General features: G+C 43.0%; 2 protein-coding genes across 15 annotated transcripts in view; both read right to left on the bottom strand.

The window, feature by feature from the left end:
- Positions 1-1,471: 1,471 nt before the first annotated feature.
- Positions 1,472-22,734, bottom strand: LOC307216575 (disks large homolog 5-like). Of its 7 annotated transcripts, none has more exons than XM_079977027.1 (10): positions 22,590-22,734; positions 15,937-16,215; positions 12,102-12,261; positions 11,059-11,235; positions 10,013-10,196; positions 5,686-5,894; positions 4,078-4,390; positions 3,580-3,645; positions 2,208-2,647; positions 1,472-1,565 (listed from the first exon to the last, which is right to left on the bottom strand). In XM_079977027.1, exons 2-9 carry the CDS (start codon positions 16,142-16,144, stop codon positions 2,594-2,596), a joined length of 1,371 nt encoding a protein of 456 aa, XP_079833153.1. In that variant the 5' UTR covers positions 16,145-16,215; positions 22,590-22,734; the 3' UTR covers positions 1,472-1,565; positions 2,208-2,593. The 7 variants fall into 7 exon arrangements, with proteins under 7 accessions (XP_079833153.1, XP_079833155.1, XP_079833152.1 ...); XM_079977029.1 differs by lacking the exon at positions 22,590-22,734 and adding an exon at positions 17,729-17,815 and having other exon boundaries at positions 11,059-11,196; XM_079977026.1 differs by lacking the exon at positions 22,590-22,734 and adding an exon at positions 17,729-17,815 and having other exon boundaries at positions 1,472-1,561.
- A 1,651-nt stretch (positions 22,735-24,385) lies between these two features.
- The window catches only part of LOC307216565 (disks large homolog 5-like), a 131,579-nt gene continuing 129,862 nt past the window's right edge, over positions 24,386-26,102 (bottom strand). For 7 of the 8 annotated variants that reach the window (XM_079976973.1, XM_079976979.1, XM_079976978.1 and 4 more), the window contains one exon: positions 24,386-25,089. In XM_079976973.1, coding sequence (XP_079833099.1) covers positions 25,042-25,089 — 48 coding nt within the window. In that variant the 3' untranslated portion in view covers positions 24,386-25,041. The remainder of the gene's footprint in view (positions 25,090-26,102) is intronic. The other variant, XM_079976976.1, reaches the window with a different exon arrangement.

The raw sequence follows: 26,102 nt of genomic DNA on the forward strand, positions 1-26,102 counted from the left end.
AGGCTCAGCACAGCCCTCTTAAGGATTCTTGAATGATTCCATAGCCTGTAAAATTGAATATTATTAATCTACCTCCCAGAGATTAGTGAAGATGACTAAGTATCAGAGAGAGCACTTCCTTAAAAAAGAGAAAAAGATAAGTGAGCCAGCAGTTTTCTGGTTCAAGGCTTATCTCAGTCATGAACTCCTTGAATACCCTTAAGTAATTTTAGGCACACAATTAAATAACGTGTACTTAATAATATAAACTATTGAAGAAACTAAGTAAAATTCCCAGCCTCTGTACCTCACCAGGATCTGTGATATTTTGCTGGACTGCCTTTTAACAGATGGCTCTAATGTGAAGCACAGGGGTAAAATAATAGAATCGCAGAATTGTAGAGTTGGAAGGGACCCTAAGGATCATCTAGTCCAACCCCCTGCAATGCAGGAATATCCTGCTGTCCCATATGGGGATTGAACCTGCAACCTTGATGTTATCAGCACCATGCTCTAACCAGCTGAGCCATCCAGAGCATGTATTACATGCCCTGAAGCATAATAATACAGTGGTGAAGCATAGCTCTAAGGGTTGGGTCTGGACTATGTTAGTTGAACTTGGGTCCCATTGAGATAAAATTAGTCATTACTTACTCAACTCCCATTGAAATCAATGGGAATTAAGTTCATCAAACTTGGTCTGAATCCATCCCATTAACAATATAAATATACACCCCAGGTAGATAAAGGCTGTGGGCAATCATGTCCACATCAGCCCTGGAACTGGTCGCCTCCTACTTGGGTTTCTTGAAATGGCTGTAGAGAGAGAAGTGGGAGCTTTAAGTTACTACTCTGTTGACCAGGCATGAGAAGAAGAAGTGTTTATTTCTCCCAGGCCTTGCTATTCCACAGGCTCCTTACTGCCTACTAGTTGCAAGGACTGACATGCCCTCTCTGTTCTGAACCTGAGGACACCGCTGAGGCTCAAGGATGCATAGTCCCAAGGAGCTCAACTCGGCAAAGTCCCAGCCTCAAATCAGGAGGTTCCTGGTTCACCTTGGAGTCTCTGATATACAGTGGTACCTTGGTTCTCAAACTTAATCCGTTCAGGAAGTCAGTTCCAAAACCAAGGGGCACTTTCCCATAGAAAGTATTGCAAAATGGATTAATCCGTTCCAGACTTAAAAAAAAACACAGCAATTTAACATGAATTTTACTAGCTAATAAGACGAGGCTTCCTCAGCCTCGGCCCTCCAGATGTTTTTGGCCTACAACACCCATAATCCCTAGCTAGCAGGAACAGGGGTCAGGGATGATGGGAATTGTAGTCTCGAAACATCTGGAGGGCCGAGGTTGAGGAAGCCTGAGCAAGAGGGATGGTGCCCTGCTTTAAACATTGACAAAAATCTACTAGCTAGAATGCAGAACTCTCCATTCATGCAGTAATTTCCAAGAAAGAAATAATATACCGGTAAATATAAATATATATTACCCCTACTGGAGCCAATGACGGTCCTCTGGTACTTTGGCGTCCATGGTATTTTTATTCTTTCTGTCCTATACTGCAAGTTGCTGGAAGAACCTACCTTTTTTAAAAAAAGGAAGTCAAAACTTGCTTTTATTTTAGTCAAATCACAACATTTTTTCCCTTTAAACTGTCAGTGTACCCACAACTTACAGATCCTTTAAAAAAAAAAAAAGAAAAAAAGACTTGCTTGGGAATATTAGAATTTTCCTCCTTCAAACAGATGAAAAAATCCCCCACTTTTATTCCAACTAGAAATTAAGTATTCCATTCCAACAAATAGTAAGAATACATGAAGTTACAGCCAGCCATCCAGTTGACAGCCATGGAGTCTTCAACAGTTTATTAGAAATAATGTAGACATTTAAAAAATCCCCACTGCTCTGAACACAAACTGGTCAAAAAACAACAACAAACACACCCAAAAGAAGATCGTATAGTGTATTAACATTTTGTCACTCGCTTTCATACTAACAGTGCAAATACAATTTGGTCTAAATGTACAGATTGACAAGCAACAACCTCTAGGCTCTAATCCCTCCCTAGTGAGATGTAAGAGCTTTGAGGATCAAACATACAAATGTATGGACTTTACTCATTTTAAGTTTCAAAAGGAATTGCTAGTTTTAACTAGGATATCTTGAACACTAACTAGTGATTAAAAACAACAAAATGAAGAGCATTAAAAATGAGTGGAACATACCCTGAAGATACCCTTTTCTCCTTTTCATAAACAACATAAGACAGATCTGTCATTTCTTTTATGCTTGGATTCATTTGGATCAATTGAATTATAAAGATCAATTTCATTTAAATGCTTGAAGTTATTGTTTCCTCCAAGACAACTGAACAAAACTTTGGATTTCTCAAAATTTACATTAACATCCTCAACACAAAATTCAATAAAGACGTAGTCCCTTCAGCCACTTCGCAGAAGCAGGCTGCATGGCAGATGCCGCTTGTGGCGGCGGTGCGGGTCCTCTTCCTCCTCTCCAAAGGGCTCGGCCAGAAAACAACGGTGGCAGGGCAGGAAGACCCTCAGGAAAAGGTGAGGAGAAGGAGGTGGCGGCTGGGACTCCTTCTTGGGGCTCAAAGGCTCAGGCCTATTAACCACAGAGCACTGCACATATGCACCAGAAGAACCTACTTTAAAGTACAAAAGGAAAAACAGTCAGGCTTAATAAGAAAGAGGGGGAAAACTCCTTTAGGCCCTGAATTTCACAAGAGATGTGCAAGATTTCTGCTGTAAGCAATATAAAGTGCTCCTCCGGAACAAGTTTTCTTATTACAGAGAAAAATTTCACTGCATTCCCTGGTAGTTATATGGAGATTTATCAATCTCATGGGGGACATCTTTTTTTAAAGAATAAAAAACCAAAAGGAATGCATGGGTAAGGAGTGGGGCACCATTGTCCCCTCCCTGCTATCCTTCTCCCGAATGCTTTCCTCCTCAGCTGAGCTCACATATTGGAAATGTGCTCAGCTGGGAGGGAGAAAACATTTGAAGAAAGGGTTCTGCACTCCTTACTCCATACAGCCTTTTTATTCTTAAAAATAGGACCCTTCCCATCCCTGTATTATCGAGAAATTGCTGTCTTTAGCTACAAACACACACCACTCATACATGCATGGAGCACACACAAATCACCAGTAGCTAATGTGGCCCTTATTTTCATATTGCAGTTGAACTATTTACCACCCTAAAAACAAAGCCAACGTTACTGCCTATTGTTTTCTTCCCCTAGTTCAGGACTGCCATCCTGAGAACAGTTTCAACTGAATGCAACAGGGCTGCAGCCCCTAGCAAATACAGTGGTACCTCGGGTTAAGAACTTAATTCGTTCTGGAGGTCCGTTCTTAACCTGAAACTGTTCTTAACCTGAGGTACCACTTTAGCTGTGGGGCCTCCTGCTGCCGCTGCAGTGCAATTTCTGTTCTCATCCTGAAGCAAAGTTCTTAACCCAAGGTACTATTTCTGGGTTAGCAGAGTCTGTAACCTGAAGCATCTGTAACCTGAGGTACCACTGTAACTGGGCATCTAAACTGTACTCTATCATTCCATGAGCCCACCCTACCTGGATAATGGCTTCTGTTTTTTTCTTCCTAGCCACACCTCTCTTTTCCTTAACCGAGTTCAGCTCCTGAAATAAAATAAAAATCCATCATTGGAGGTACATTAAGCGTACAAGAAAGTCTTTCTCTTAATGAAACACACTGAATTTTTGAAAGCCTGTGCCATGCATAAGAAGGAATAATACAGCACACTGCATGAATTAGATGCAACTAGCAAATATCTTTAAAGCTGCAACACATATTTGCTTGCATAAAAAATTGAAACACTCTGCAGCCCCAAAGTAATAATAGAGAAATCAGAGAAGTTAATTCTGACCAAGGGATGATTGGCACAGAGGGCAATAATATTTAAGACTTTTGTTTTGCCAGCTGTAGTTCTAAATATCTGGAGGGCACCGGGATGAGGAAGACTGGTCTAGAAACTCGCAGAGTTACACAGTCAACACCACTGGGTTTGAACAACTCTTTCTGGCCAGAGCAAGTGCCATACAATACCACACCTGTCTTAAGGCTTCCATTTCCCCACTAGCCACTCTTTTCTCTGAGGACATGTTTTTCAATTTGGATTCGGCAAGTTCCAACTCTGTATCCAGCCTATCCATTTCATTGAGGACTTCGTCCCTCTCGCTCATGATGAGACAATACTCGGTGAAAACGGCGTCCCTCTCTTCCTTGTACTTCTGTGCATCCTTCACTGCTTTCAGCTGCATTGTCTTAAACCTTGTCACTTCTGCCTGCATCCGCTCCATCTCTCTCTGTAGCTCCTTGTTTTGGGCAGTGGCCTTGCTCAGTTCTTGCTGCCCGGTCTCAAACCTAAAGAGAGGTGGGAGGACAGTCACAGCAAGTCTTTTTACCACTTGTAAGCGAAACACAGCCCTATGAAAGCTTCCTTCCTCTTTTACACACCAAACTAAACTGTGTAAAGGACTAAATAAGAAGTGGGAGAGTCATCCATGTTTTCTGTTTTTTTTAAAGTAATATTTATTAAAATTTCCACAAGAAAAAAGTTACAAAAATAGTAAAAGACACAAAAAATACAAACACTAAGAAAAACAAAAACAATTAAAAACAAATCCCTCTTTCTATATCTTACAGTTCATTTACTTCTTTTCATGACTTCCTCACACCTCCCTTTTTTGTATTCCAATTCAAATATTTAATTCAGCAAATCCATACTCTCTCTATTTTCTCTTAATTCTTTGTCTTCACATATTATGATTTCGAATTTTCATCTAATATCCATCCCTTTTTACATATTCCTTTTAACCTTATTGCTAAGACCACTTCGTTTCATTCCAACATCATTTTAACATTCAATAATTTTACAATATTTCTGTAAATAATCTTTGAATTTCTTCCAATCTTCTTCCACCAACTCTTCTCCCTGGTCTCGGATTCTGCCAGTCATTTCTGCCAATTCCATATAGTCCATTACTTTCATCTGCCAATCTTCCAGGGTGGGTAAATCTTGTGTCTTCCAATACTTTGTGATAAGTATTCTTGCTGCTGCTGTGAGTCAGCCATATTTTCTTTGTCACATTACTGCCCTGCTCACATTTCAATGTGGGAGCAGCAGGGGGGAGAGAAGCAGTGGTTCTCATCTCATTATAAAAGAAATGTTGGTGAAAGGAGATGAGCTCCTTTCACTTCACAAACCATGGTGCAGGGGAGGGGAATAGTTCACCCACGTATGATGTTTTTACTTAGACATGAGACACATAAAATTACATTGAACGCCGTGCAAGCAGAAATCCACTTCTGCAGCAGGACTGCAGTTTCCTCTCTACCTCCACATCTCTCCCCCAAATGTGCTCCAGAGGAGAGAAAGAGGAGGTGTCACTGTGTGCACAAAAGTTTTTTGCATCATGGGATGCAGCCCTCACACAGGCACACATACACAGCACTTTATATGTGGCTGGAGCAAACACATGAACAAAATGTGGCTACTCAGTCAGGTCAACTTTGTTTGTTCGATTTTTGGTCACTAGGGAGCAAGCAGAAAAACCACGACTAAAGCCAGGAAAGTTCAGAGAGGTAACTTGAGTGTCAAGTTTGTTCTAGTAAAATACAAAAACATGCAATGGCTTTCTGGCAAAAGCATCTTCTACCTTCTGTTCAGCTTGTCAATCTGCTTCTGGAGTCGCCTGTTTTCGCCTTCCTTCTGCTCTAATCGGCTCAGATCAGTATTGTAGCTCGCCATCTTCTCATTGTACCGCTTCCTCAGTGCGTCGTAATCCTTCTTCACGCCCTCCAGCTTGCCCATTGCTTTATTGTAGGGTTTATTGAGTGTCTGCGACGACCCATTCTGCTTCATTACCTGGAATAACGTAAGATATTCTGAATAATAATTCCTGGCAGATAAACTTGTCATATTGTAAACAGGAGGGGGAAAACACAGGGAGGTTTTATTTTCTGCTCACTAGGGCCCTCAAAAGAGCTGACGAGGTAACATATTTAAAAAATCACAACATGCTTAGAGCCAAAGAACTGTGAGCAGAAGGAAAATAGCTGCTAGTGCTGCGTTCCAAAGAGACTGTACAGAATCCTCAGGGCTTTGAAAAGCTGGTTTCATGGCACAACACATGGTTCTGCTCATGTAAAAAGCTGAGTAAGTTCTTGGACAAACGGAGTAATCTTTTTAGATTTAATTTCAGTTTTCTCCTTAAAAAAAACTCCAGTATAGAATGGAAGGGGAGGAATTCCAGGAATGAAAAGGGCCCATAAGATCCAGGAAGGAACATAAACAGCAGTTAACAGTACCCATGTACTGCATATTCCCTCCCCTTCTGAAAAGAAATCTCTCCATATGTATACAAGTGGCTGCTCTTAAGAGATTTAGCTTTCCATGATCACTGGGATTTATACTCAATTTATTAGCATATGATCATTGATTAAATACCCTTTGGACACCAGAAGGCCCAGAAGACCTCTCATGTATGCAATGTACATGTTAAGATGTAAAACTATACAGGGCATCAAAGCAGACAGCAAGATGAAGGGTCTGCCCTGCCTGACACAGTTACTGATTTTTCCTTGAAAATAATATACTCTCCCCTTCCCTTCTATTGATTTCTGACACTTTTAATCCAATGTCTCTTCACGGGGCTTTCTCCCAATATATCACCCCGCCCAAAGGTGTCTCCTGAACATGGATCTTCTCCCACTGTGTCCTTCTAAGTCTGAATGGCAAAATCATCCCCCCAGCCCCAAGCTCCTCCTTTCTTTGATCTACTGTCCACTATTATGAGACAAAATGCAACTGCAGTTCTGTTTAAGTCTACCACAAGGTGGCACACCAGTTACAATGTCCATTACAGCCCTATTATAGATGCATAATGCTCAAAATTAAGCTAAAACCATTAAAATATATTCTCAACAAAGGGAGAATGGATTGCTTTTGAAACACTTGTTTTTATGGCCCTGTCAATGTTAATAAACGTTTATTGGGGTGAATTGGTAGGCATGCATCTATTTCCAGAGAGTGTTCATAAACTACTCAGAGCAAAAGAACCCTTTGCGGTTTTTATTATTATTATTATTTAATCATTTTTTCAATACAAACAACAACCACAAAAAACACATACAACAAAAACTGCAATAACACTAATAACACAATTTAACATTTCAGATTTGAGTACTAATATACCTATGACTACACCTTTTTAACAATATTTCCCCACCTCTCATCCCCCTACTTCCAACCACCGCCCGCCTTATCGCTTAAATATTTCTTCCAGATTTCTTCATATTTATTCATTCTTAATTTGTGTCGACATGCAATTCGTTCATATGTGGCTAGTCTGTCCATATTGTCAATCCATGTGCTCAATGGAATCTTCTTGTGGATCTTCCAATTCTTCAAAACAAGTTTTTTTGCTTCTAATATTTCCCAGTATTTCGGCCATTCGGCCTCCATATTGGGTTTTTTTCGAACCTTGGCCTCCGCTGGTGATAACCACCTCGGGGTCTTACCTTCCAATAAGTCTTTGTATTTTGTCCAGACCATAAATATAGCTTTCCTGACAATATGGTTTTTAAACATTTTATGAACCTTTACCTTATCGTACCACAAATATGCATGCCATCCAAAAACATTATTATACCCTTCCAGATCTAGGACATCAGTGTTCTCAAGGAGTAACCAATCTTTCATCCAGCAGAAAGCCGCAGCTTCATAATATAACCTTAAATCTGGCAGGGCAAACCCCCCTCTCTCTTTTGCATCCGTTAATATTTTAAATTTTATTCGGGGCTTTTTGCCCTGCCAGACAAACCTAGAAATTTCTTTCTGCCACTTCCCAAAACACTCCACTCTGTCCACGATCTGTAGGGTCTGAAACAAAAATAACATCTTCGGCAATACATTCATCTTTATAGCTGCAATTTGACCCAACAAGGAAAGTTTCAATCTTGACCAGATCTCTAAATCTTTCTTAATTTCTGACCAGCATTTTTCATAATTATCTTTAAATAGATTCAAATTTTTGGCAGACAGGTTTACCCCTAGGTATTTTACCTTTTTAACAACATTTAACTCTGTCTCTTTCTGAAACCCATCTATTTCCAAAGGTGTCAGATTTTTCTCCAAAACCTTGGTTTTTTGCTTGTTCAGTTTGAACCCCGCTACCCGACCAAATTCATAAATTAATTCTAACACTCTCTTCGTACTAGATTCTGGCTCCTGTAGTGTTAAAACCAAATCATCTGCAAAAGCTTTCAATTTAAATTGTTTCACTCCGACCTGTATTTCTTGTACCAACCGGTCTTCCCTAATCATGTTCAAAAGCACCTCCAGAACAGAAATAAATAACAGAGGGGATAGGGGCAACCTTGTCATGTTCCTTTTTCAATTTTAAATTCTTCTGTCACCACATTGTTTACTATCAGTTTAGCTTTCTGCTCTGAATAAATTGCCTCTATTCCATTTTCAAACCCCCGTCCCACTCCCATCCCTTCCAAATTTTTCTTCATAAACCTCCAAGAAATGTTACCAAAGGCCTTCTCCGCATCAACAAAAATTAACACTGATTTTGTATTAATGTTGGTTTGCAAAAGTTCCAAAATATCAATAATATTCCTAGTATTATCAGACAAATGTCTTCCTGGGAGAAAGCCTGCCTGGTCCTTGTGAATTACTTCATTTAATACTTTTTTAAATCTACTTGCCAAAATATCTGCAAAAATTTTGTAATCCACATTTAGGAGTGAGATGGGACGGTAGTTCTTAAGTTGAGTCTTTTCAGTTTCCACTTTAGGGATCAATGTGATGAAGGCTTCTTTCCACGATTCCGGTGCCTTCTTCCCCTCCAAAATCTGATTGCATACCTCCATTAATGGTTGTATCAAATAATCTTTCAATATCTTGTAATACTTGGAGGTAAGCCCATCCGGACCTGGAGATTTGCCTAGTTGCATATTCTGGATGGCACCCTCTATTTCTTGTTGTGTTATTTTATGATTCAGGATTGTTCTCTTTTCCTGGGCAAGTTTTGGTAAACCATTTGTTTTCAAAAATTGGTCTATCTCCTTCTCCTCTTGTGGCCCTTGTGTATAGAGCTTTTTGAAATATCTCTGGAAACACTTCCTAATTTCTTCGGGTTTCTGGATATCTTTCCCTTCAATCTCTAGATTGGTGACTGTATTCAATTTTTGTCTCTTTTTCAATTGCCATGCTAATAGTTTCCCACACTTGTTAGCTGATTCAAATGATCTTTGTTTCATTTGTTTAATTTTCCACTCAACTTCTTGATTTATCAGTTTCGCGTACTGTGCTTGGTAAAATTTAATTTCTCTCAAGATCTCCTTCGATTTTGGCTTAGATCTCAACTTTTTCTCTCCATCTCTTATCTTCTCTAAAATCTTATCTTTTTTCCCATTCCAGATTCTTTTCTTTATCGTGTTCTGTTGTATCAGAAACCCTCTCATAACTGCTTTGCTTGCATCCCAGATTGTTCTCCTTTCCACCGTAGTATTCAAATTTATTTCAAAATAATCTTTCAAGGTTTTTTGGGCCTTACATTCAAAATACGTTTTCAAGGCTGTGAAAGGAGAGGGATTTCAAGGAATAAAGCTGCCCACACTTGACTTAGAAAACACCCCTATGTAGTAGGGGCAGTCAATGTGGCACCTTCTAGATATTGTTGGATTACAGCTCCCATCATCCTTCACGTCACTGATATGAAACCAGCAATATTCCCTTTTGGTCTTCTACATGCAGTTGACATCACAGATGCTGGGGTTTTTTGGGGTGGGTGGGTTGGTCCTCTATGGAAATTAAAGAAAAGAAATAAGCGCTGTGTATTAAAGAAATGGAATGGAAGAGACACTCTTCTGACCCCCCCCCCCCGAAACACTTCAGAAATCAGTGGGAGCGGGAAGAGAATAGAAAATAAACGAGAAGCTGAACTCAGCTGGCAAAAACAGAGCAAAGGCTACCTGCTGCAGCTGACTGCGCAGGTCTGTTATGTCCTTCAGATCCTCATCATGAAGTCTCTTCATTTCCTCACATGACTGCTGGAGGTGATCGCGCTCTCGTACCAACTGGTTGTTCTTCCGCTTCAAAGTGTCCATGTCCTCCTCCACCTGCGACTGGTCACTCAGCAGACGACTGTGCAGTGTACTGTTCAGATATTAGAAACGTACATATAAAAATGCTCCAACGACAATTAAAAAGCAATTTTAGAAAACGTGGAAAAGCAACGTTGCTTTATCGAGTAAACATCCCCGTTAAGCCATAAAAGAACCACCACAAATACAGCAAATCCTCTGGACTCAGAGGGACTACAGCTGTGTCTCTCCAGATGTTGTTGGGCTCCCCATCAGCCCAGCCAGCATGCATCAGTTGTGTTCCAAGACTCTCTGGAGGATCATAGTTTAGTCACCACCATTATACACTATCAAACACAGAAATTAGTATGTGTAATGTCATCTCCTCCAATTTGATAAAGAAGTTAAAAAATTAAGAAAGATCCACCATTAGAAACCACCAGATTTTGCACTGTTGCTTGGTGTGGTGAATTTTGTTGATACCTAATTGCCCTTAAGAGAATCCTCCTTGGCAGTATCATTTACTGCACTGGACTCCAACTTGGAGCTGGTGAAAGCAGGGTTCTGAAAGGGGGAAGCAGGGGACAAGTATCATCAAATCACTGAAGACTGAGGAAGTCACCCAACAGTTGCTAAACTCGATTCATTCCACACCAAGCTAAGCTTATACTCCCCACCATAATTTTCAGAAACTGGCTCTCCGTCTTCAAAGATTTTTAAAAACTAATCCTAAATCTGCAACCAGAAGCTCTGAACATTATCTCTCTACTGATGTTAAAATGATGCCATTTTAAAAGTTGACTAAAGCTGGGGATAAGAAAAAAGCTATGAAGGACCTTTGAACATGAAGATCTAAGGCAGCTTAACAGACACGTAGTAATGGTAAAAGGAAACCAAAATGCATCCGTGTGCATATGCTGTGTGCCTTTACTTACTGATAGAAATCAGCCTCCTTAGCAGATTCTTCACATCTTTTTAGCGCTTTGGTGTGTTGGTTCTGTAGAGACTGCAGATCGGGCATTGCCTTCATGCACTGAATCTTCAGCCTTTCATAGTCATGGTTTGGCTTGTGGCTAGGCGGCCCACCAGGATAGATATCAGATGAGCATGACCTTAGCATAAAATTCACATGTATACACATCAAACATTTTAAGTACAGTGCAACCTCAGTTGCCAAACATAATCCATTCCAGAAGCCCATTCGGCTTCCGAAATGTTCAACAACCAAGGCTTAATGGGGCGGTTGGCAAGCCCCATTGAGAAAAGAGAGAAATGCGCCTTGGAAGCCATTCCGCTTCAGAGGCTTGTTCGAAAATGGAAGCAGTTGCTCCCGAGACGTTTGACAATAGGAGTTCCACTGTACAGTGGTACCTCAGGTTACATACGCTTCAGGTTACAGACTCCACTAACCCAGAAATAGTGCTTCAGGTTAAGAACTTTGCTTCAGGATGAGAACAGAAATTGGGCTCCGGCGGCGCAGCAGCAGCAGGAGGCCCCACTAGCTAAAGTGGTGCTTCAGGTTAAGAACAGTTTCAGGTTAAGTACGGACCTCCGGAATGAATTAAGTACTTAACCTGAGGTACCACTGTATTAAAGTGAAAGAAAACATGCACCCTCCTATAAAGGTTACTTTATATGAAACAAAAAGAATACATTAAGCATCCTCTGTACCCACATGGAGTTGGCCACTGGTGGTGTAAGTACCGTAATTTGCAAAGATAACTTCACTAGCTAACAAAGACTGGGTCATCTAGTTCAACCCCTTGCAATGCAGGAATCTTTTGCCAAACACAGGGCTGTAACCCACAACCCTGAGATTAAGCATCTCATGCTCTCTGACTGAGCCATACTAGGCATCCTTAGCTGCCCCCCACCCAATTCAAACAGCTGTGCCATGGGAAAGAGCCAAAGACCCATGCCCAAGTGCACATGCATTAGACCTGGGAATATACCCTCATGTGACCGTTCAGTCTTTTACCTGCAGTCATCAAAGGTTGACCCAGGAGACGACAGTGCAAGACGCTTCCTCAACTCATCCCACTCCTGGCATGGCTGAAACAAAATGGTCTCCCGTTTCTCATTCATCTGCCTCACATCGGTTACTGCAGCGGGTGGTGATGATGGTTTATCCGTTGTACCTGTTGCCAAACACAAACAAGCACAGAGTTAGGGGGTTAGACAAGAGCATTTTCAAAAAACCAAGCTATCTGTTTGCCAGAAAAAGTGGGAATGTGAACAAGCTACCAAAGGAAATGAATGGTAAATTTGCCAGGATCATGAATGTCTGCAATGAAGACAGACTTGTGGTCAAGTGCACACATTTGGGGTGCTATCCACAATGCTTCCACAAACAATTGGGTTTGCTGATTTGTTATCCCCTAAAATCAGTTATCTAAACACAACATATTGAGAACTGCTGTCAAGTTTCCACTCTAGCCACCAAAGTAGGCTCATTCATCTAACTGGGATGTGTCCCATCAACACAGTGAAAAAAGTAGGTAGTCTACCCACTGAAGCGTGAGGTCACCAATGCTGATTTGTGGAGTGCTGGTGACATCCTGATCAGTTGACATTGGCACAATAAACTTTGGGAACCGTGACCCTTAACATATGTTTCCTTAGAGGAAACTCCTTAAAATTACAAGCAACAACTATTTTGCGCAAGTTCTAACCATGCATGACTGTGCATGCATGAACTGCAGGAACCCTGGAAGCAGCAAGAAAAGGGCTTCTCCATCACATGTGATGACCTGAAACGCAACCCCCGAACAAATCAGGGGTTGCCTGTACTACACAGATAGTAGTGCACTCCTTTGCACATGTAAAAAATGCTTTCTTCTATATCACCTAATTTTGGGGGGAGGATTGCAATAAACATTGTACATATCATTTATGTTGGGAATGTCAGTTGGTGCAAGATTTTTGGAATTTAATTTTGATAAGAGTATTACTGAAGAAACTACTGTTTGTTGTCCACATTTAACGTTGCTGAATATTTTGATGACAACAATGTAAATATATTGTCAAAAAAACTGCTTGATAAATGAGCTTGGCAGCGTGGAAAGCAAGCAACTCATTGGGAAACAGCCTGAAATCTTACACTGAACGCTTGGTACTACTCACTCTGAAATATAGCTATAATGGAGCAAGTTATGTGTAACCTGAGATTTTGACAAGGACTAGATCCTCCAGCCACTTTTATATGATTTGGCATTCCCTCATGACATATGCAGGGGAACCATCATTTCCAAGACAACCCTCGTCACAAACCTGGCAAATCTGGAAATACAGTTGCAATTGAGTTTATTCAACCCCCACTGCAAAGCAGTTTTATTATCAAAATTTACAAACTTTCAGCTGTTTGCAATGAGCAAATCAAACCAAAGCAATTGAAATAGCTCAACACAATGGATGCTTCAAGTGGTTTCTCTAAATTCAGCTGAAAAAGCAGCTTCTCCAGTCTCATTGTTATTCAACCCCTTGAATGGAATTCCTCGCAACAGCACAAATACAACAGTGTTGTCTCAAGCGTACCCAGTGCAACTCATCAAGGGCTTTGTGAGTTGCACCAGGTGTGCTTGAGGTGGAACACATGAAAAAAAGGACCACAATTTTTTGGAAGACATATTTGCGTGTGACGGATTGTATGTAAGGCCCTCTTCCACTGGAAAAAATGCAGCTGACTTGTAACCTGAGCTTCTGTGACTGTAATCTGTGCCACTGTGATTACAGTTCATGTGCATTTGTGGTGTCTGCCTCAGCCTTGTATTCCTATTGAGAGTTGCCTGCAGTTACAACACATGGCTAGCAAGGGAAGTGCAAGGCCATATGAGCTGGTGGGCATCAGAGAACCTTGGAGAGTTGCAGGGGTTCTTGCTTCTAAAGAAAGGTATCTTCATGTGTGACCTTTGCTCCTAAATGCAAAACAAGAGTCGTTCTTCCTGTCATTTCTATCAGAATGTCAGAACGATGCGATTAAAAAACTACTTATGCAAGGGTCAGGGGTGAGGCGCACAACAGTGGGGGAAGATATATGCATAAAAGTAAAGAATCACTCTTTGCATCTCATTGGCATCTCAAAAAGGGCATGATTCAAGAGAGTAAAATTTAGAAAAAGGCAGAGTACAGCAGGCCAAGGCTCCTTGTGAACTACTAAGCAGCAGGGCGTAGCTCAACTGCTACCAAGTTTGTCCAAAGCCTCTTGCTATTGGTGCTTGGGATATCAGGTCCAGGAAACTCCCATTTTCCACACATTCAAAGCATGCGCAACCGTGCACGCAGGTGCCGCTTTCGGACCTGGAAGAGAGATGAAATGGGGAGGAATGGGACTCAGCGTAATGGGGTGGGCTTATGACAAAACTGACAAGGCAGCTGAATTTAAGTTTCCTAATTCACAAGGGAAGAACGCAGCATTTTGTTTAGGCTGATACCGAGGGAAATGCTGCACAAAGTACTTCTGACCAAACCATATGAATCAAATGTCTGCATTCTTGTTATTAGTTCTGTATGCTGAAGGGGATGTGCACATGTGCATCTCTGAGCAAGCCTTCCTAAATTAGGAAACTAAGAATTCAACTAAGGCTATGATCGTGTGCAGTGCTACCTGGGTCACCTGTGATGTACCTGTGTATGATGATGTCATCATACCCCTTACTATACCATACAAGGGTACACCTCTTCTTTGCTGAAGCTCTGAGAAAAACCATGGTTCTATAGCAGGGCTGGGGAATCTCTGACCCATAGGCACAGCACAAGTCTCAATTTGGCCCACAAAGTCTGCCGATGCGTGCAATGACGAGGAACTCAACTCCCATGCAAATAGGGGTATTAGGAATTAAAGTTCACTCTTGTTTGACATCAGGTGTGGGCCAGGTATAAATGTGGCTACAAAGGAACAACCAGGAGCTTAAATCCTGATTGGTGCTGTTGGAAAGCTCTGCTTGCAAAGGAGAAATCAGCTGGTTGGAACTGACAGGAAGAACCATGGGGATTGAGTGCACCAGGGCTGTGTTTTGAAGTAGTTTTCATTGAAATTTCATGCTAAAAGAGCAGACACAAAAACCCCATTTTAGCAAGCTACTTTGAGCTAACTGAGCAACCCTCTCCTTTGAAAGTGGGTGCTCTCTCTCTCTCTCTCTGCCAATAAGCTGATGCTGGAAGCACACCTTCAAAGAGGGTCGCTATAATTGCCCATGAGCTGGCCAACTGTTGCAACAAGACACCCCCCCCCCCTTTGAACTCTGATAGGTGTCAATCACCTGACATCTTTACAACATTGTGTGATTGAAGGGGTGGCCCTGCCTTCTAGTCAAAGCTGGCCCATGGCAGGCTGGGGACCAAGGGATTCAATTTGTTGAGCTGATCCAAGCCCCCCACCCCTGTTCTATAGAATATACAGTGGTACCTTGGGTTAAGTACTTAATTCGTTCCGGAGGTCCGTTTTTAACCTGAAACTGTTCTTAACCTGAAGCACCACTTTAGCTAATGGGGCCTCCTGCTACCGCCGCACCGCCGGAGCACGATTTCTGTTCCCATCCTGAAGTAAAGTTCTTAAGCTGAGGTACTATTTCTGGGTTAGCAGAGTCTGTAACCTGAAGCGTATGTAACCTGAAGCGTATGTAACCCGAGGTACCACTGTAATGAAAACAAACTTTTGGAAAGAAAAAAATGACTGTGACATCACTGAGGCATAGGAAGCCCCTAATCTCAGTTTTTAAAAGGTTTTAGTTGTTGTTGTTGTTTTAAAAAAGAGGCATGACAAATGGGCATGTAAAACAAGCAGCACTTAAAATATGAAAAGGAGGGCAGCTCACCTGAAGGTCTGGTTTCTGAACCAGCTTTTCTACTTAACTGAGTGGAGGTCTGTTCTGCAGGTTGTGCAGGTGGATGGAGACCATGCACACAACGTGGATCAAGTTCCTGCTGTGACTCGTCATCAAAGAAATGTACCGATTTACCTCTCCCTGAACACGTTGCTGTAGCTTTGGTGCCACCGCGCCCCAAACTGGGACAAAGACCCATTTTCAGCAGAAAACTTCACCCTATGTTCTGTACCAGTATGGGTGAATACATTTACAGCTGATCCTTCATTTCTGGAATCCAGCAAATGAACAAAACAAAGCTTAGACTGCAGTCCTAGACACAAGGACCTGGGATATTCTCTCACTTTAGTTAATTCAGATTGTTTTCTGCAATACAGTGACTGAACAACATAAACCCATTTATTATTTCTAGAGTGACCTTGACCTAGCTCACCTGGTTACTCAAAACAGCAGCAGACTAGCCTGGGGTGGGGGTATCAAGGAATGTATATTCCTATTGTCAATCAAAGCACCATCTCCTTTATCCCCAATTACAAAGAGCCACTGGGAATGGTGATTAGGAGTTTTGGGTCAAGGTGCCATCTGTATGCTGATGACACACAGCTCTATTACTTCATAACATCTGGATCAGGACAGGCTGTGCAAAACCTGGGGCAGAGCCTTAGAAGCAGTGGTGGAATGGATGATGGAAAATAAGCTGAACTTGAATTCTGGCAAGTCAGGGGTAATGTAGGTGAGTTTCCCGCACCTGAAAAGCTGGTCAATTGCCTGCCCTGTATAGGATTACACTCCACTTGAAGGAGCAGCTACACAGTTTGGGGGTGCACCTTGATCTACCTGTCAGCTTCAGTAGGATTGGTGATTTCAAGGTTAGATTACTGCAATGCCCGTGTAATCTGGCAGCGCCTACCACCTTCTGAAAGCCACATATCATAGGAACACAGCACTATTAAAACTGGTTCACACGAGGCATGGTTCTTTTACTCAATGGACACCCCAGCCCTACTCAGATGAGAGTCTTGAGTCTCAAACTTGGGTCTTCAACTGTTGTTGGACTACAACTCCCATCATCCCTAGCTGGCAGGACCAGTGGCTCAGTGGTGAACTCAGCACCATTAAAACTGGTTCACAAGGGACATGGTTCTTTTACTTGATGGGCATCCCAGCCCTACTCAGACACAAGTTTTGGGTCTCCTAACACCTAGCCCAGTGTTTCCTCAAACTTGGATCTTCAACTGTTGCTGGACTACAACACCCATCATCCCTAGCTGGCAGGACCAGTGGCGCCCCAAGTTTGAGAAATGCGCATCTAGTCATTTGAAACTGTCACCTCCAGGCAACCTGCCCACCCACAGTATTATTAATTCTATAACAGCACCTACAGTTACTTAACACTGGTCTTAACACTGTATCAGAGGTACACAGACCCCACCAACATGTGGTTGCCTCCCAAAAGGACTTGGACTAGTTGGTTTTGCAGCTCTTGGTTTTTGTTTTTTAAAAAAAGATTTTATGTTTATGTGATTTTTATTTATCTCACCTCTTTCATTCCCTAACCTTTCAATTTCCTTAGATCGCAAGCCTCTTTGGGACAGAAGAATTACAAATTTTTTTTGGGGGGGGGGGAGAACTGCTCTGAGTTGTCTTGAGTCTTCTAGGACAGAGCAGTAAATTAAATTAATATGTGACAGGTCATTTGCACACCCTGCCAGCTGCTCCTAAATGGCATAATACCAAAAGGGGGAGAAAGGAATGAGTCAGGAACAGGAGAGCAGGTACCAACCTCTTTCATCTGTTATGGGATGAAGAAGTGAAAGAGTCGTTGAAGAATGCTCTGGAAAGGGGAGGAGCCAAATGGCTGTTGGTTCCAACAGTCACTGAAGGTTCCGTTAGCAAGGGGCCAGGGCTTGCTGTTGTCTTTTAAAAACATTTGAGTTTTAACAGCTAGCTTTCAATTCTACTCACAGCACAATCTGTCACTGGCTGCGAGGCTGGGAAACTCTGAAGCAAGAATGCATTCAAGGGAAACCTTTGGCAAACTATTGGGGGAAAAACACATAGGCACACACCTCATCTTTCTTCCTTCTTTTGGGAAACATTTATTATTTTTCCTTTGTGGAATGTGAGCCATTTAATTTAGAAATCAAGGGAGGTGATTAACGACTGAGTAGCAAAATCCCACCGTTGGGATGCAGCCAATGAGGAGCTAATTGTAATTGTATGTGAATTGTGCCTCTTTTACTTCCCCAGATTGGGAAAGATGGTGGCAAACAAATTTCCTCACCACACAGGCAGCCAACTACTCCAGGTGTCTAATTTCTATCAGAATCACTTTTTGATAACTGCCAGCTTATTCAGAGTGGAAGGATTAAAATATCCTTATGCTTTATAGCATTAGAGGTGAGGAAACAGCAACCTGTAGCTCCATTTAAAAATAATAATGCTACACTTGGATTTGCTGAATTTGTGTTAAGTCACTAGGCGGACTTATTTTATTTTTTTGCTGTTGATGTTGTGGAACTGGCTATATTGAAGAAGAAAGCTATGCTGTCCTTGTTCTTTTTTTAATGCTGCATGTGGAAACAGACAAGAAGGGGTAGAAAAAACCCCAGTAACTGCACTGAAAAAAGCAGGGTACTTTTAAACCTTGGGTAAAGTCTCCAAGTAGCTTTGTTTACAATAACTGCACCTTTAAAACACACACACATTTACTCCAATGCAATATAACCTAATTGGGATTGCTCAATTGCCTGTGCCTTTCAAGTTAATTGCCTGGTGCTTTTTTTATTATGATTGAAGGGCAGTCATCAGGGAGCATAATTTTTAAAACTTAACATTGCATCACTATTACATTTTATATTATCATGCGCTTCAAATGCCTCTCCATTAGATTGCTGCACTGCATCAATTAGAACTTTTATTGAAATTATCTTCAAGCAAAATGGAAATTAGGAGGTGGGGTATTTAAGGCATAATAAGGCTTCATATATAGAAGCTCACCCATGCAATTTCCCATTCAACTGTGCAATTAAGATCTGGCTCAGCCATGGCATCATCACGTAAGAAGTGCACACAGTGGCATACATAAACTTCCACCGCCGCAGTTGCTGGTAACTCTACGGAATAAAGCAAGGTCAGACTACTACTATTAATACTAAGGGTGGGCTTCCTACTGTCTGCAAATCAAACTGGCTGATATTGCAAACCCAGTCTTTTTCCTGTGCCTGAAGAGCATCTCTTCAGCGGGAAAAGGCTATTGCTGATATTTACTTAGCAAGTCGAACTGCATTTTAAAGCTTCAGATTAAGGTAAAGGTAAAGGGACCCCTGACAATTAGGTCCAGTCATGACCGACTCTGGGGTTGTGGCGCTCATCTCGCTTTATTGGCCGAGGGAGCCGGTGTACAGCTTCCAGGTCATGTGGCCAACATGACTAAGCCGCTTCTGGCGAACCAGAGCAGCTCGCGGAAACGCCATTTACCTTCCCGCCGGAGTGGTACCTATTTATCTACTTACACTTTGACGTGCCTTCGAACCGCAAGGTTGACAGGAGCAGGGACCGAGCAACGGGAGCTCACCCTGTTGCGGGGATTCGAACCGCCGACCTTCTGATCGGCAAGTCCTAGGCTCTGTGGTTTAACCCACAGTCATAGCTTATGATAGCATCCTTTGAGGAAAAACTTGTTTGAAATGATGGCAATTCATCTGCTGGAAGATCACAGGCTCTTTTAGGAGACTCTGACCGAACACCCTCCCCTTCAAAAACAACAACTCAGAAATTAGGAAGTAATTGCACAAGATGCAATTCATAAAACATACCTGAGCTCCCACCTACTTTGATGGGGTTTAGATGCACCTAACTTTCTCAAAGTTGCTTTCATAATTCTCGGCATAGCAGTGTTATTTATGTCATCACACGGAGATACACTCACATCCCTACTTCATTACCACTTTCAAATTAAAATTAATAAAGGATTCCACGTTTGCAGAGCCATATCTTGGGGGAAGCAGGGAGAGCTGATAACTGAATGTGAAGGGATCTCATTTTACTCTGTTTCCTAGCCTTCAAAACACAATGGCATTCTAAGCATATTCTACCTTCTGGATAGCTATACGTAAAGCTGAAAGGGGAAATTCTAAGAAGGCAGCTCTAAGCTACAGTACACATCGTTTGGAGTAATCCCACTGAGCAGGAAATGGCTGTTGGATTCACTGTTTGTTTTGACAAGAATCTCAAATCCACAGTGGGGAAATATATTTATTAGGACCTACCCAAGCCTCACAAAATAATCAAGGTTTTGAGTTCTCTAGAACTTTTTGTGAGGCTATGTATTAAGCAAAGGGGGAGTGGGAGGGGGGTGAGAAAGAAAAAGTTGGCATGATGTTAAAGTCCTTAGCAAGAGTCAAGTCATCCCTTTACAGGAAGTTGGCAGTGAAGAGGCAACACTTTGCTTCCCTGAGACGTCCCTTTTGAGCTCTTTCTTGATGGATTTTTTGTTAAAGCTGACATGCTCCAGGTTTTAGTGGACCTCTAAAGGTTGAGGCGGAAGGGAGATGGCAGGGTTGGCACTGCTCACATTCACTGGGCTGATTCACACATATCTGCTCATCACTTGATGAGAAAGGAGACGTTTCACATCTCAAATGCAACTGAGTCCATTCACATGCCGAGCTGCACATCTGGCAATGGCATGCGTGCGCAAATGGGCCCAGGGAGGGACAACCAAGAGGTGTCACCAATGCAGAAGGATAATGATTAGCCAAGTCAACAGCTTCACACAAATATATATGAAAAATAAGCTGCCTTGAGACAACTTTGCTATTTTTTCACCTTTCAGCAATGGTCGCCCCCATCGCCCGCAGGTGTACGGAGAACAGAAGCAGCACGAACCAAGAAATCTTGCTTATACCATGTTCCATCATTTGCCAGATTTGATGGAGAACCTTTTGCCCTCCACATGTTGCTGAACTACAACTCCGGCCACCCCCGGCCATTGGCAATGCTTGCAGGGGCTGATGGGAGCTGTAGTTAAGCAACATCCAGAGGGCCAAAGGTTCTGCATCACTGGTATAAAACATGAAACATTGGTGAGAGGTATGGATTTTCCGCAGGTGTTGGCTTTCCAGTCTTATTATTTTACTTTTAATCTCATGGCAGCAGAGACCTACACCCAAAATGTGATTTGGACATAGCAAAATCGACAGTACTTACTGTTAGAAAGGCAAACCCATCTGAGTGCAAGAGAGACCTTGCAGCAATAATAGAGCAACTTGGCTAGCAAGTTTATTCTTGCCAAGGTGCATCTCCTTCTCAGCCTGTTTGTGTGAGGTGGGGAAGAGTAGCTGAAGCCATCATTCAACAAGGAAAAGAGGAACCACCACCACTGTTCTGAAGACTCCCTGTCCACTTCAGACAAAAAAAGTCTCAACCTTTGAACCTCAGCTCACCCATGACCACTACTGAACTGCTGGTCCAACACAATTTGATCCAAAATCTGAGGTTATTGCCTTTTGAGGATGTTTTTAACTTTTCATGCTGCAGCAACAACAACAACGAAGGCCCTCTGCTCTCCTAGTACCAAAGAAGCAGGAGTCAACCTGGGACAGCAAACACACAACAAACAACTCTTGCGGAACTGATGATGGTTAGAAGGCAGGAGGATTAAATTACTGTCATCTGTGTAAAAATAGCAATAAAACTTTGACGTTACTCTGACTTCTATTAATGCTAAATCTTAGTATGTGGAAAACAATATCGGTAGAGGAAGAAAGGAAAAATGGAAGGGGAAAATGAAGAGAAATAGTAAACAAAGGGGCATGGGGAAAACCTGGAGAAAGGTAACAGTAAATTAGTAAAGGTAAAGGGACTCCTGACCATTAGGTCCAGTCGTGGCTGACTCTGGGGTTGTGACGCTAATCTTGATTTATTGGCTGAGGGAGACGGCGTACAGCCTCCGGGCCATGTGGCCAGCATGACTAAGCCGTTTCTGGTGAACCAGAGCAGAGCATGGAAATGCCATTTACCTTCCCCCCGGAGTGGTACCTATTTATCTACTTGCACTTTGACGTGCTTTCGAACTGCTAGGTTGGCAGGAGCAGGGACCGAGCAACAGGAGCTCACCCCGTCGCGGGGATTCGAACCGCCGACCTTCTGGTCGGCAAGTCCTAGGCTCTGTGGTTTAACCCACAGCGCCACCCGCGTCCCCAACAAAATTAGAAACGACCAAAAGAAGGGAAGGAAAGAAGATAAATCTCCCTATCCCTTGCAGTTTACTTGGAACTAAGGCTGCAGTTCCCAAGGACTGAGCAGCATGTGACATTCAAAAGCACTTGCTCTCCTAAGCAGATGCCCTCAAGAATGAAGCCTCTGAACTCACTGGGACCCATTTCCCTGTCCACACGCAAAGGCTCCAGATGCACGGCTGCAACCTGAACACCCAGTTTCTTTGTAAGTTTCCCTGAAATGAGTTGCCCACCATGAACGGGACATTCTGCAGGTGTCCAACCCTCGCCTCCCCCCCACTCCTCGGCCATTCGCAGCTCCCAGAGGAAGGCGCCTGCTAGACACGCGAGTGTGACCCGCCCTAGGCAACGTGTGAAGCGGCCCTCAAGCGGGAGAACCCGGGCAAGAAGAGAAACTCTTACCTTCTCCTTGCCCCCTCAGTGGCAGCAGACGGTGCCCAGGTACCTGGGGGTCCTCCCGAGCAGGAGAAGAAAAAGGGGACCATGGACGAGGCCAGGAAGGCCCGCCACCTGCGCTGCCCGCGGGCGCAGGGGACCTCCATGGTCCTGGGGAGGATGGCCGAGGAGGAGTCCGGGGAGGAGTATCTCCTGGAGCCGCCTAGAGCTCCCGCTGCTGCTCCGGCCAGCGCCCTCGGCCAAGCCCAGGCCCAGCCAGAGCGCTGCTCTTGGGCGGGGAGGCGCGCAAGCCCAGCCTCAGCGCACGCGCGTCCAGTCCGAGGCTGCAGCCCCTTCCCCCTCACCACGCCCGCCACCAAGGGGGGAAGGCGGGCGGGCAGGTGGGCGGGATCCCTCCCTTGGTCGCCTCACGATTTGCGCGCCAAGGCGGAGAGCGACCCTCACTTAACACAGCCCCTTCCTCTCTCCTCGGCTTCGGCTCCCCTCCCGGCTCGGGGCTCTCCGGGCTCCCCCTCGCCTCCTCCCAAGCGGCCCTGCGCGCTTCTCCGAGGCTGCCTCGAGCAGACGGAGGCGGGCGAGCGAGAGAGAGAGCGAGAGAGAGAGCCACGCGCTTGACTGGGAGCGGCGGGAGGAGCCGGAGGGCGGGCCCACGTGACCTGCCGCCTCAACAAGTAACAAGTCCTTCTGGCGTCACAGAGAGAGAGAGAGAGAGAGAGGTGTTTACCACTGATACTCAAAATGTATTATTTTGTTAAATGGGAAGGGCACAAAGAGTGGTATGCCAAGCTAGCATCTTTTAAATCCAATGGTATCAAAACTTAAGCAAGCTTTGCTCTGAATTTTCTTTTGGAGTCATTATGCTTCACAGGTAATTGCAACTATATCAACAAAATGCAATTTTGGATCTCACTGTAAAATAACCATTACAAATGTCTGTGAATTTGTTTTAATTCTGTAACCTGGTTGATAGTAGTAAACTGAACAACGGAGTCAGAGAGGGATTTATGCAACACTTCCATACAAGTCAAGTTATAGAAATTGACCTTTATTTTAACACAATACTCAGTTTCTTTAACTTTTTTGTTTTCATATAGTGACTTTTTTTAGTTCAGAATATATATTGTAACAAAAATTAAAAAACAAAACAAAACAGACACACATCATACAATTATACATACTAAAGCTAATTTTGGTCATCTGTCTCTTTAAAAATCCCCTGCCCTTCCCTGTGGAACCAACTGCCATAACAGTCATCAACAGTTATAAGGCTGAAGCCACCTCTGCTTCAGAGCATCTGACGAAGTGTGTATTACACACGAAAGCTCATACCTTGAAAGCTTATATTTAGTTGATCTTTAAGGTGCCACTGGAATTATTTAAAAAAAAAATCATCTTTCATCTTATTTATTATGACTACATTTATCGACAGTGGGAAAACTAACAAGCTACAGGACCACACTAGAGGTTGACATATCCCTATAACAGAGGCTGCAATTCTAATTAAATAAAAATCCCTATGGCTATTACACACCAAAAGAACAAAGCTTGAGCAATGTAAGCTTCCAATTACATAGACTACCAAAATGTGATAAAATAAAGCAGTCTCTAGACACAGCTATTAACCCTTATGATTTACTGCTTAATGTAGGCCCAGCAACCCAAAATTATTATTCTGAATACACAATGAGCACAATTTGATCAGATACACCATGACATTTAAATAGTAACCCATGCATAAAAGAAGCCAATAACTTTTTTGAACAGGGAAGGGAGTTTATGAGATACAACCCACACCCATATATTGGAAGAGTGCTTCTTCCCCCGGATTCACTCCCCAAATGGGTACCTATAAGAAAACCCATTCGCAATCCACGTAACTGATTGTTCTTGACGGTAAAACAGCTGTTATGGAAGGACAGAACCACACTTCATGAAAAAGTCATGCTCACTCAGCTGAGTAGGAACTCGATACTGTTTCGTTTGGTTTTCTTCATATCAGAAGCAGAGGAGAAATAAGAAGGGGGTGACTGGGGAAGGGGAAGCTGAACAGGTTGCTTGTTTTAAAAAAATTCAAGTAAACATGAACCACCAAATACTTGGGAATGGGGAGGGGGGGAGGAGAGGTTTTTGTAAACGTATCCTAAAGGGTTTCTCTCTCACTCACTTTGCAGCATCAGAGTCTTATGAAAAAGAAATTCTGCATTCATTCATTTGTATAGGAACAAATGTACAAGAATTCTGCCAGCGAAAGGCTTACCGCCTTCCACGGGTGCCTCACAGATGACGACTCCAAATTGTGCCAACCATACAGGCAGCTAAGGGTGGACCAAACAACACCCCCCGCAAGCAAATGTTTTATGTACGAATCTGTGGCAGAGTTTCAGTCACTTCACTGCATATGTCTATAGAGGGCCGGCTGGAATCCACAGGACCTTGTTTTGTTCTTGATCAACTGTTGTCATGATCTGAGTGCAAATAATCGAAAGAGGGCCTCCCTGGACAATCCCTGTGAAATGAAGCATCATAAACACCAATCATTCAGCATACTTGTTTACCGTGTGTGTGTGTGTGTGTGTGTGTGTGTGAATTTGCACTAGCGCCAAGAAATCGAAAAACACTGAAGCAGCTAAAAGGAAGGGGATTAATACCCCCCTTATTGGCGGGGATGATGTTCCACCCTTTCTCCTAAGAGCTCAAGGTGGTCATATGTAGGACACCTTTATCCTCACAACAACCTGTAGAGAACCAGGCACATCAGTTGGGCTTTGTTTGGTTTCTCGTCTGTTGTCACTTATCAGTTCAAAAAAGTGGCCTGCTTCTTTGGCAACAGGAACAACAACCAGATTTAACATGGACACTGGCACAAGAGCCTGCAATAAATCTAGATGCCAACTTTGCTGTCACATACACCCGGACAAGGTCATTATTGGCCCCAATAACATCAAACATACCATCTCAGGCCTATTTAATTGTTCATCTTCCAACATTATAAAGGTAAAGGGACCCCTGACCATTAGGTCCAGTCGTGACCAACTCTGGGGTTGCGGCGCTCATCTTGCTTTATTGGCCGAGGGAGCTGGCGTACAGCTTCCAGGTTATGTGGCCAGCATGACTATGCCGCTTCCGGCGAACCAGAGCAGCACACGGAAACACCATTTACCTTCCCGCCAGAGCGGTACCTATTTATCTACTTGCACTTTTATGTGCTTTCGAACTGCTAGGTTGGCAGGAGCAGGGACCGAGCAACGGGAGCTCACCCCGTCACGGGGATTCGAACCGCCAACCTTCTTATCGGCAAGTCCTAGGCTCTGTGGTTTAATCCACAGCGCCACCCACATCCAACATTATATATGCTATCAAATGCCAACAGTGCCCTTCAGCTCTCTATATTGGACAAACAGGACAAACTTTACGCCAAAGGATAAATGGGCATAAATTTGACATCAGGAATCATAAAACAGAGAAACCAATAGGAGAACACCTCAATCTCCCAGGACATTCTTTATAAGATCGTAAAGT

This window comes from Podarcis cretensis (genome assembly GCF_951804945.1).
Source record: "Podarcis cretensis genome assembly, chromosome: 5".
In the NCBI taxonomy this organism is placed as follows: Eukaryota; Metazoa; Chordata; class Lepidosauria; order Squamata; family Lacertidae; genus Podarcis; species Podarcis cretensis.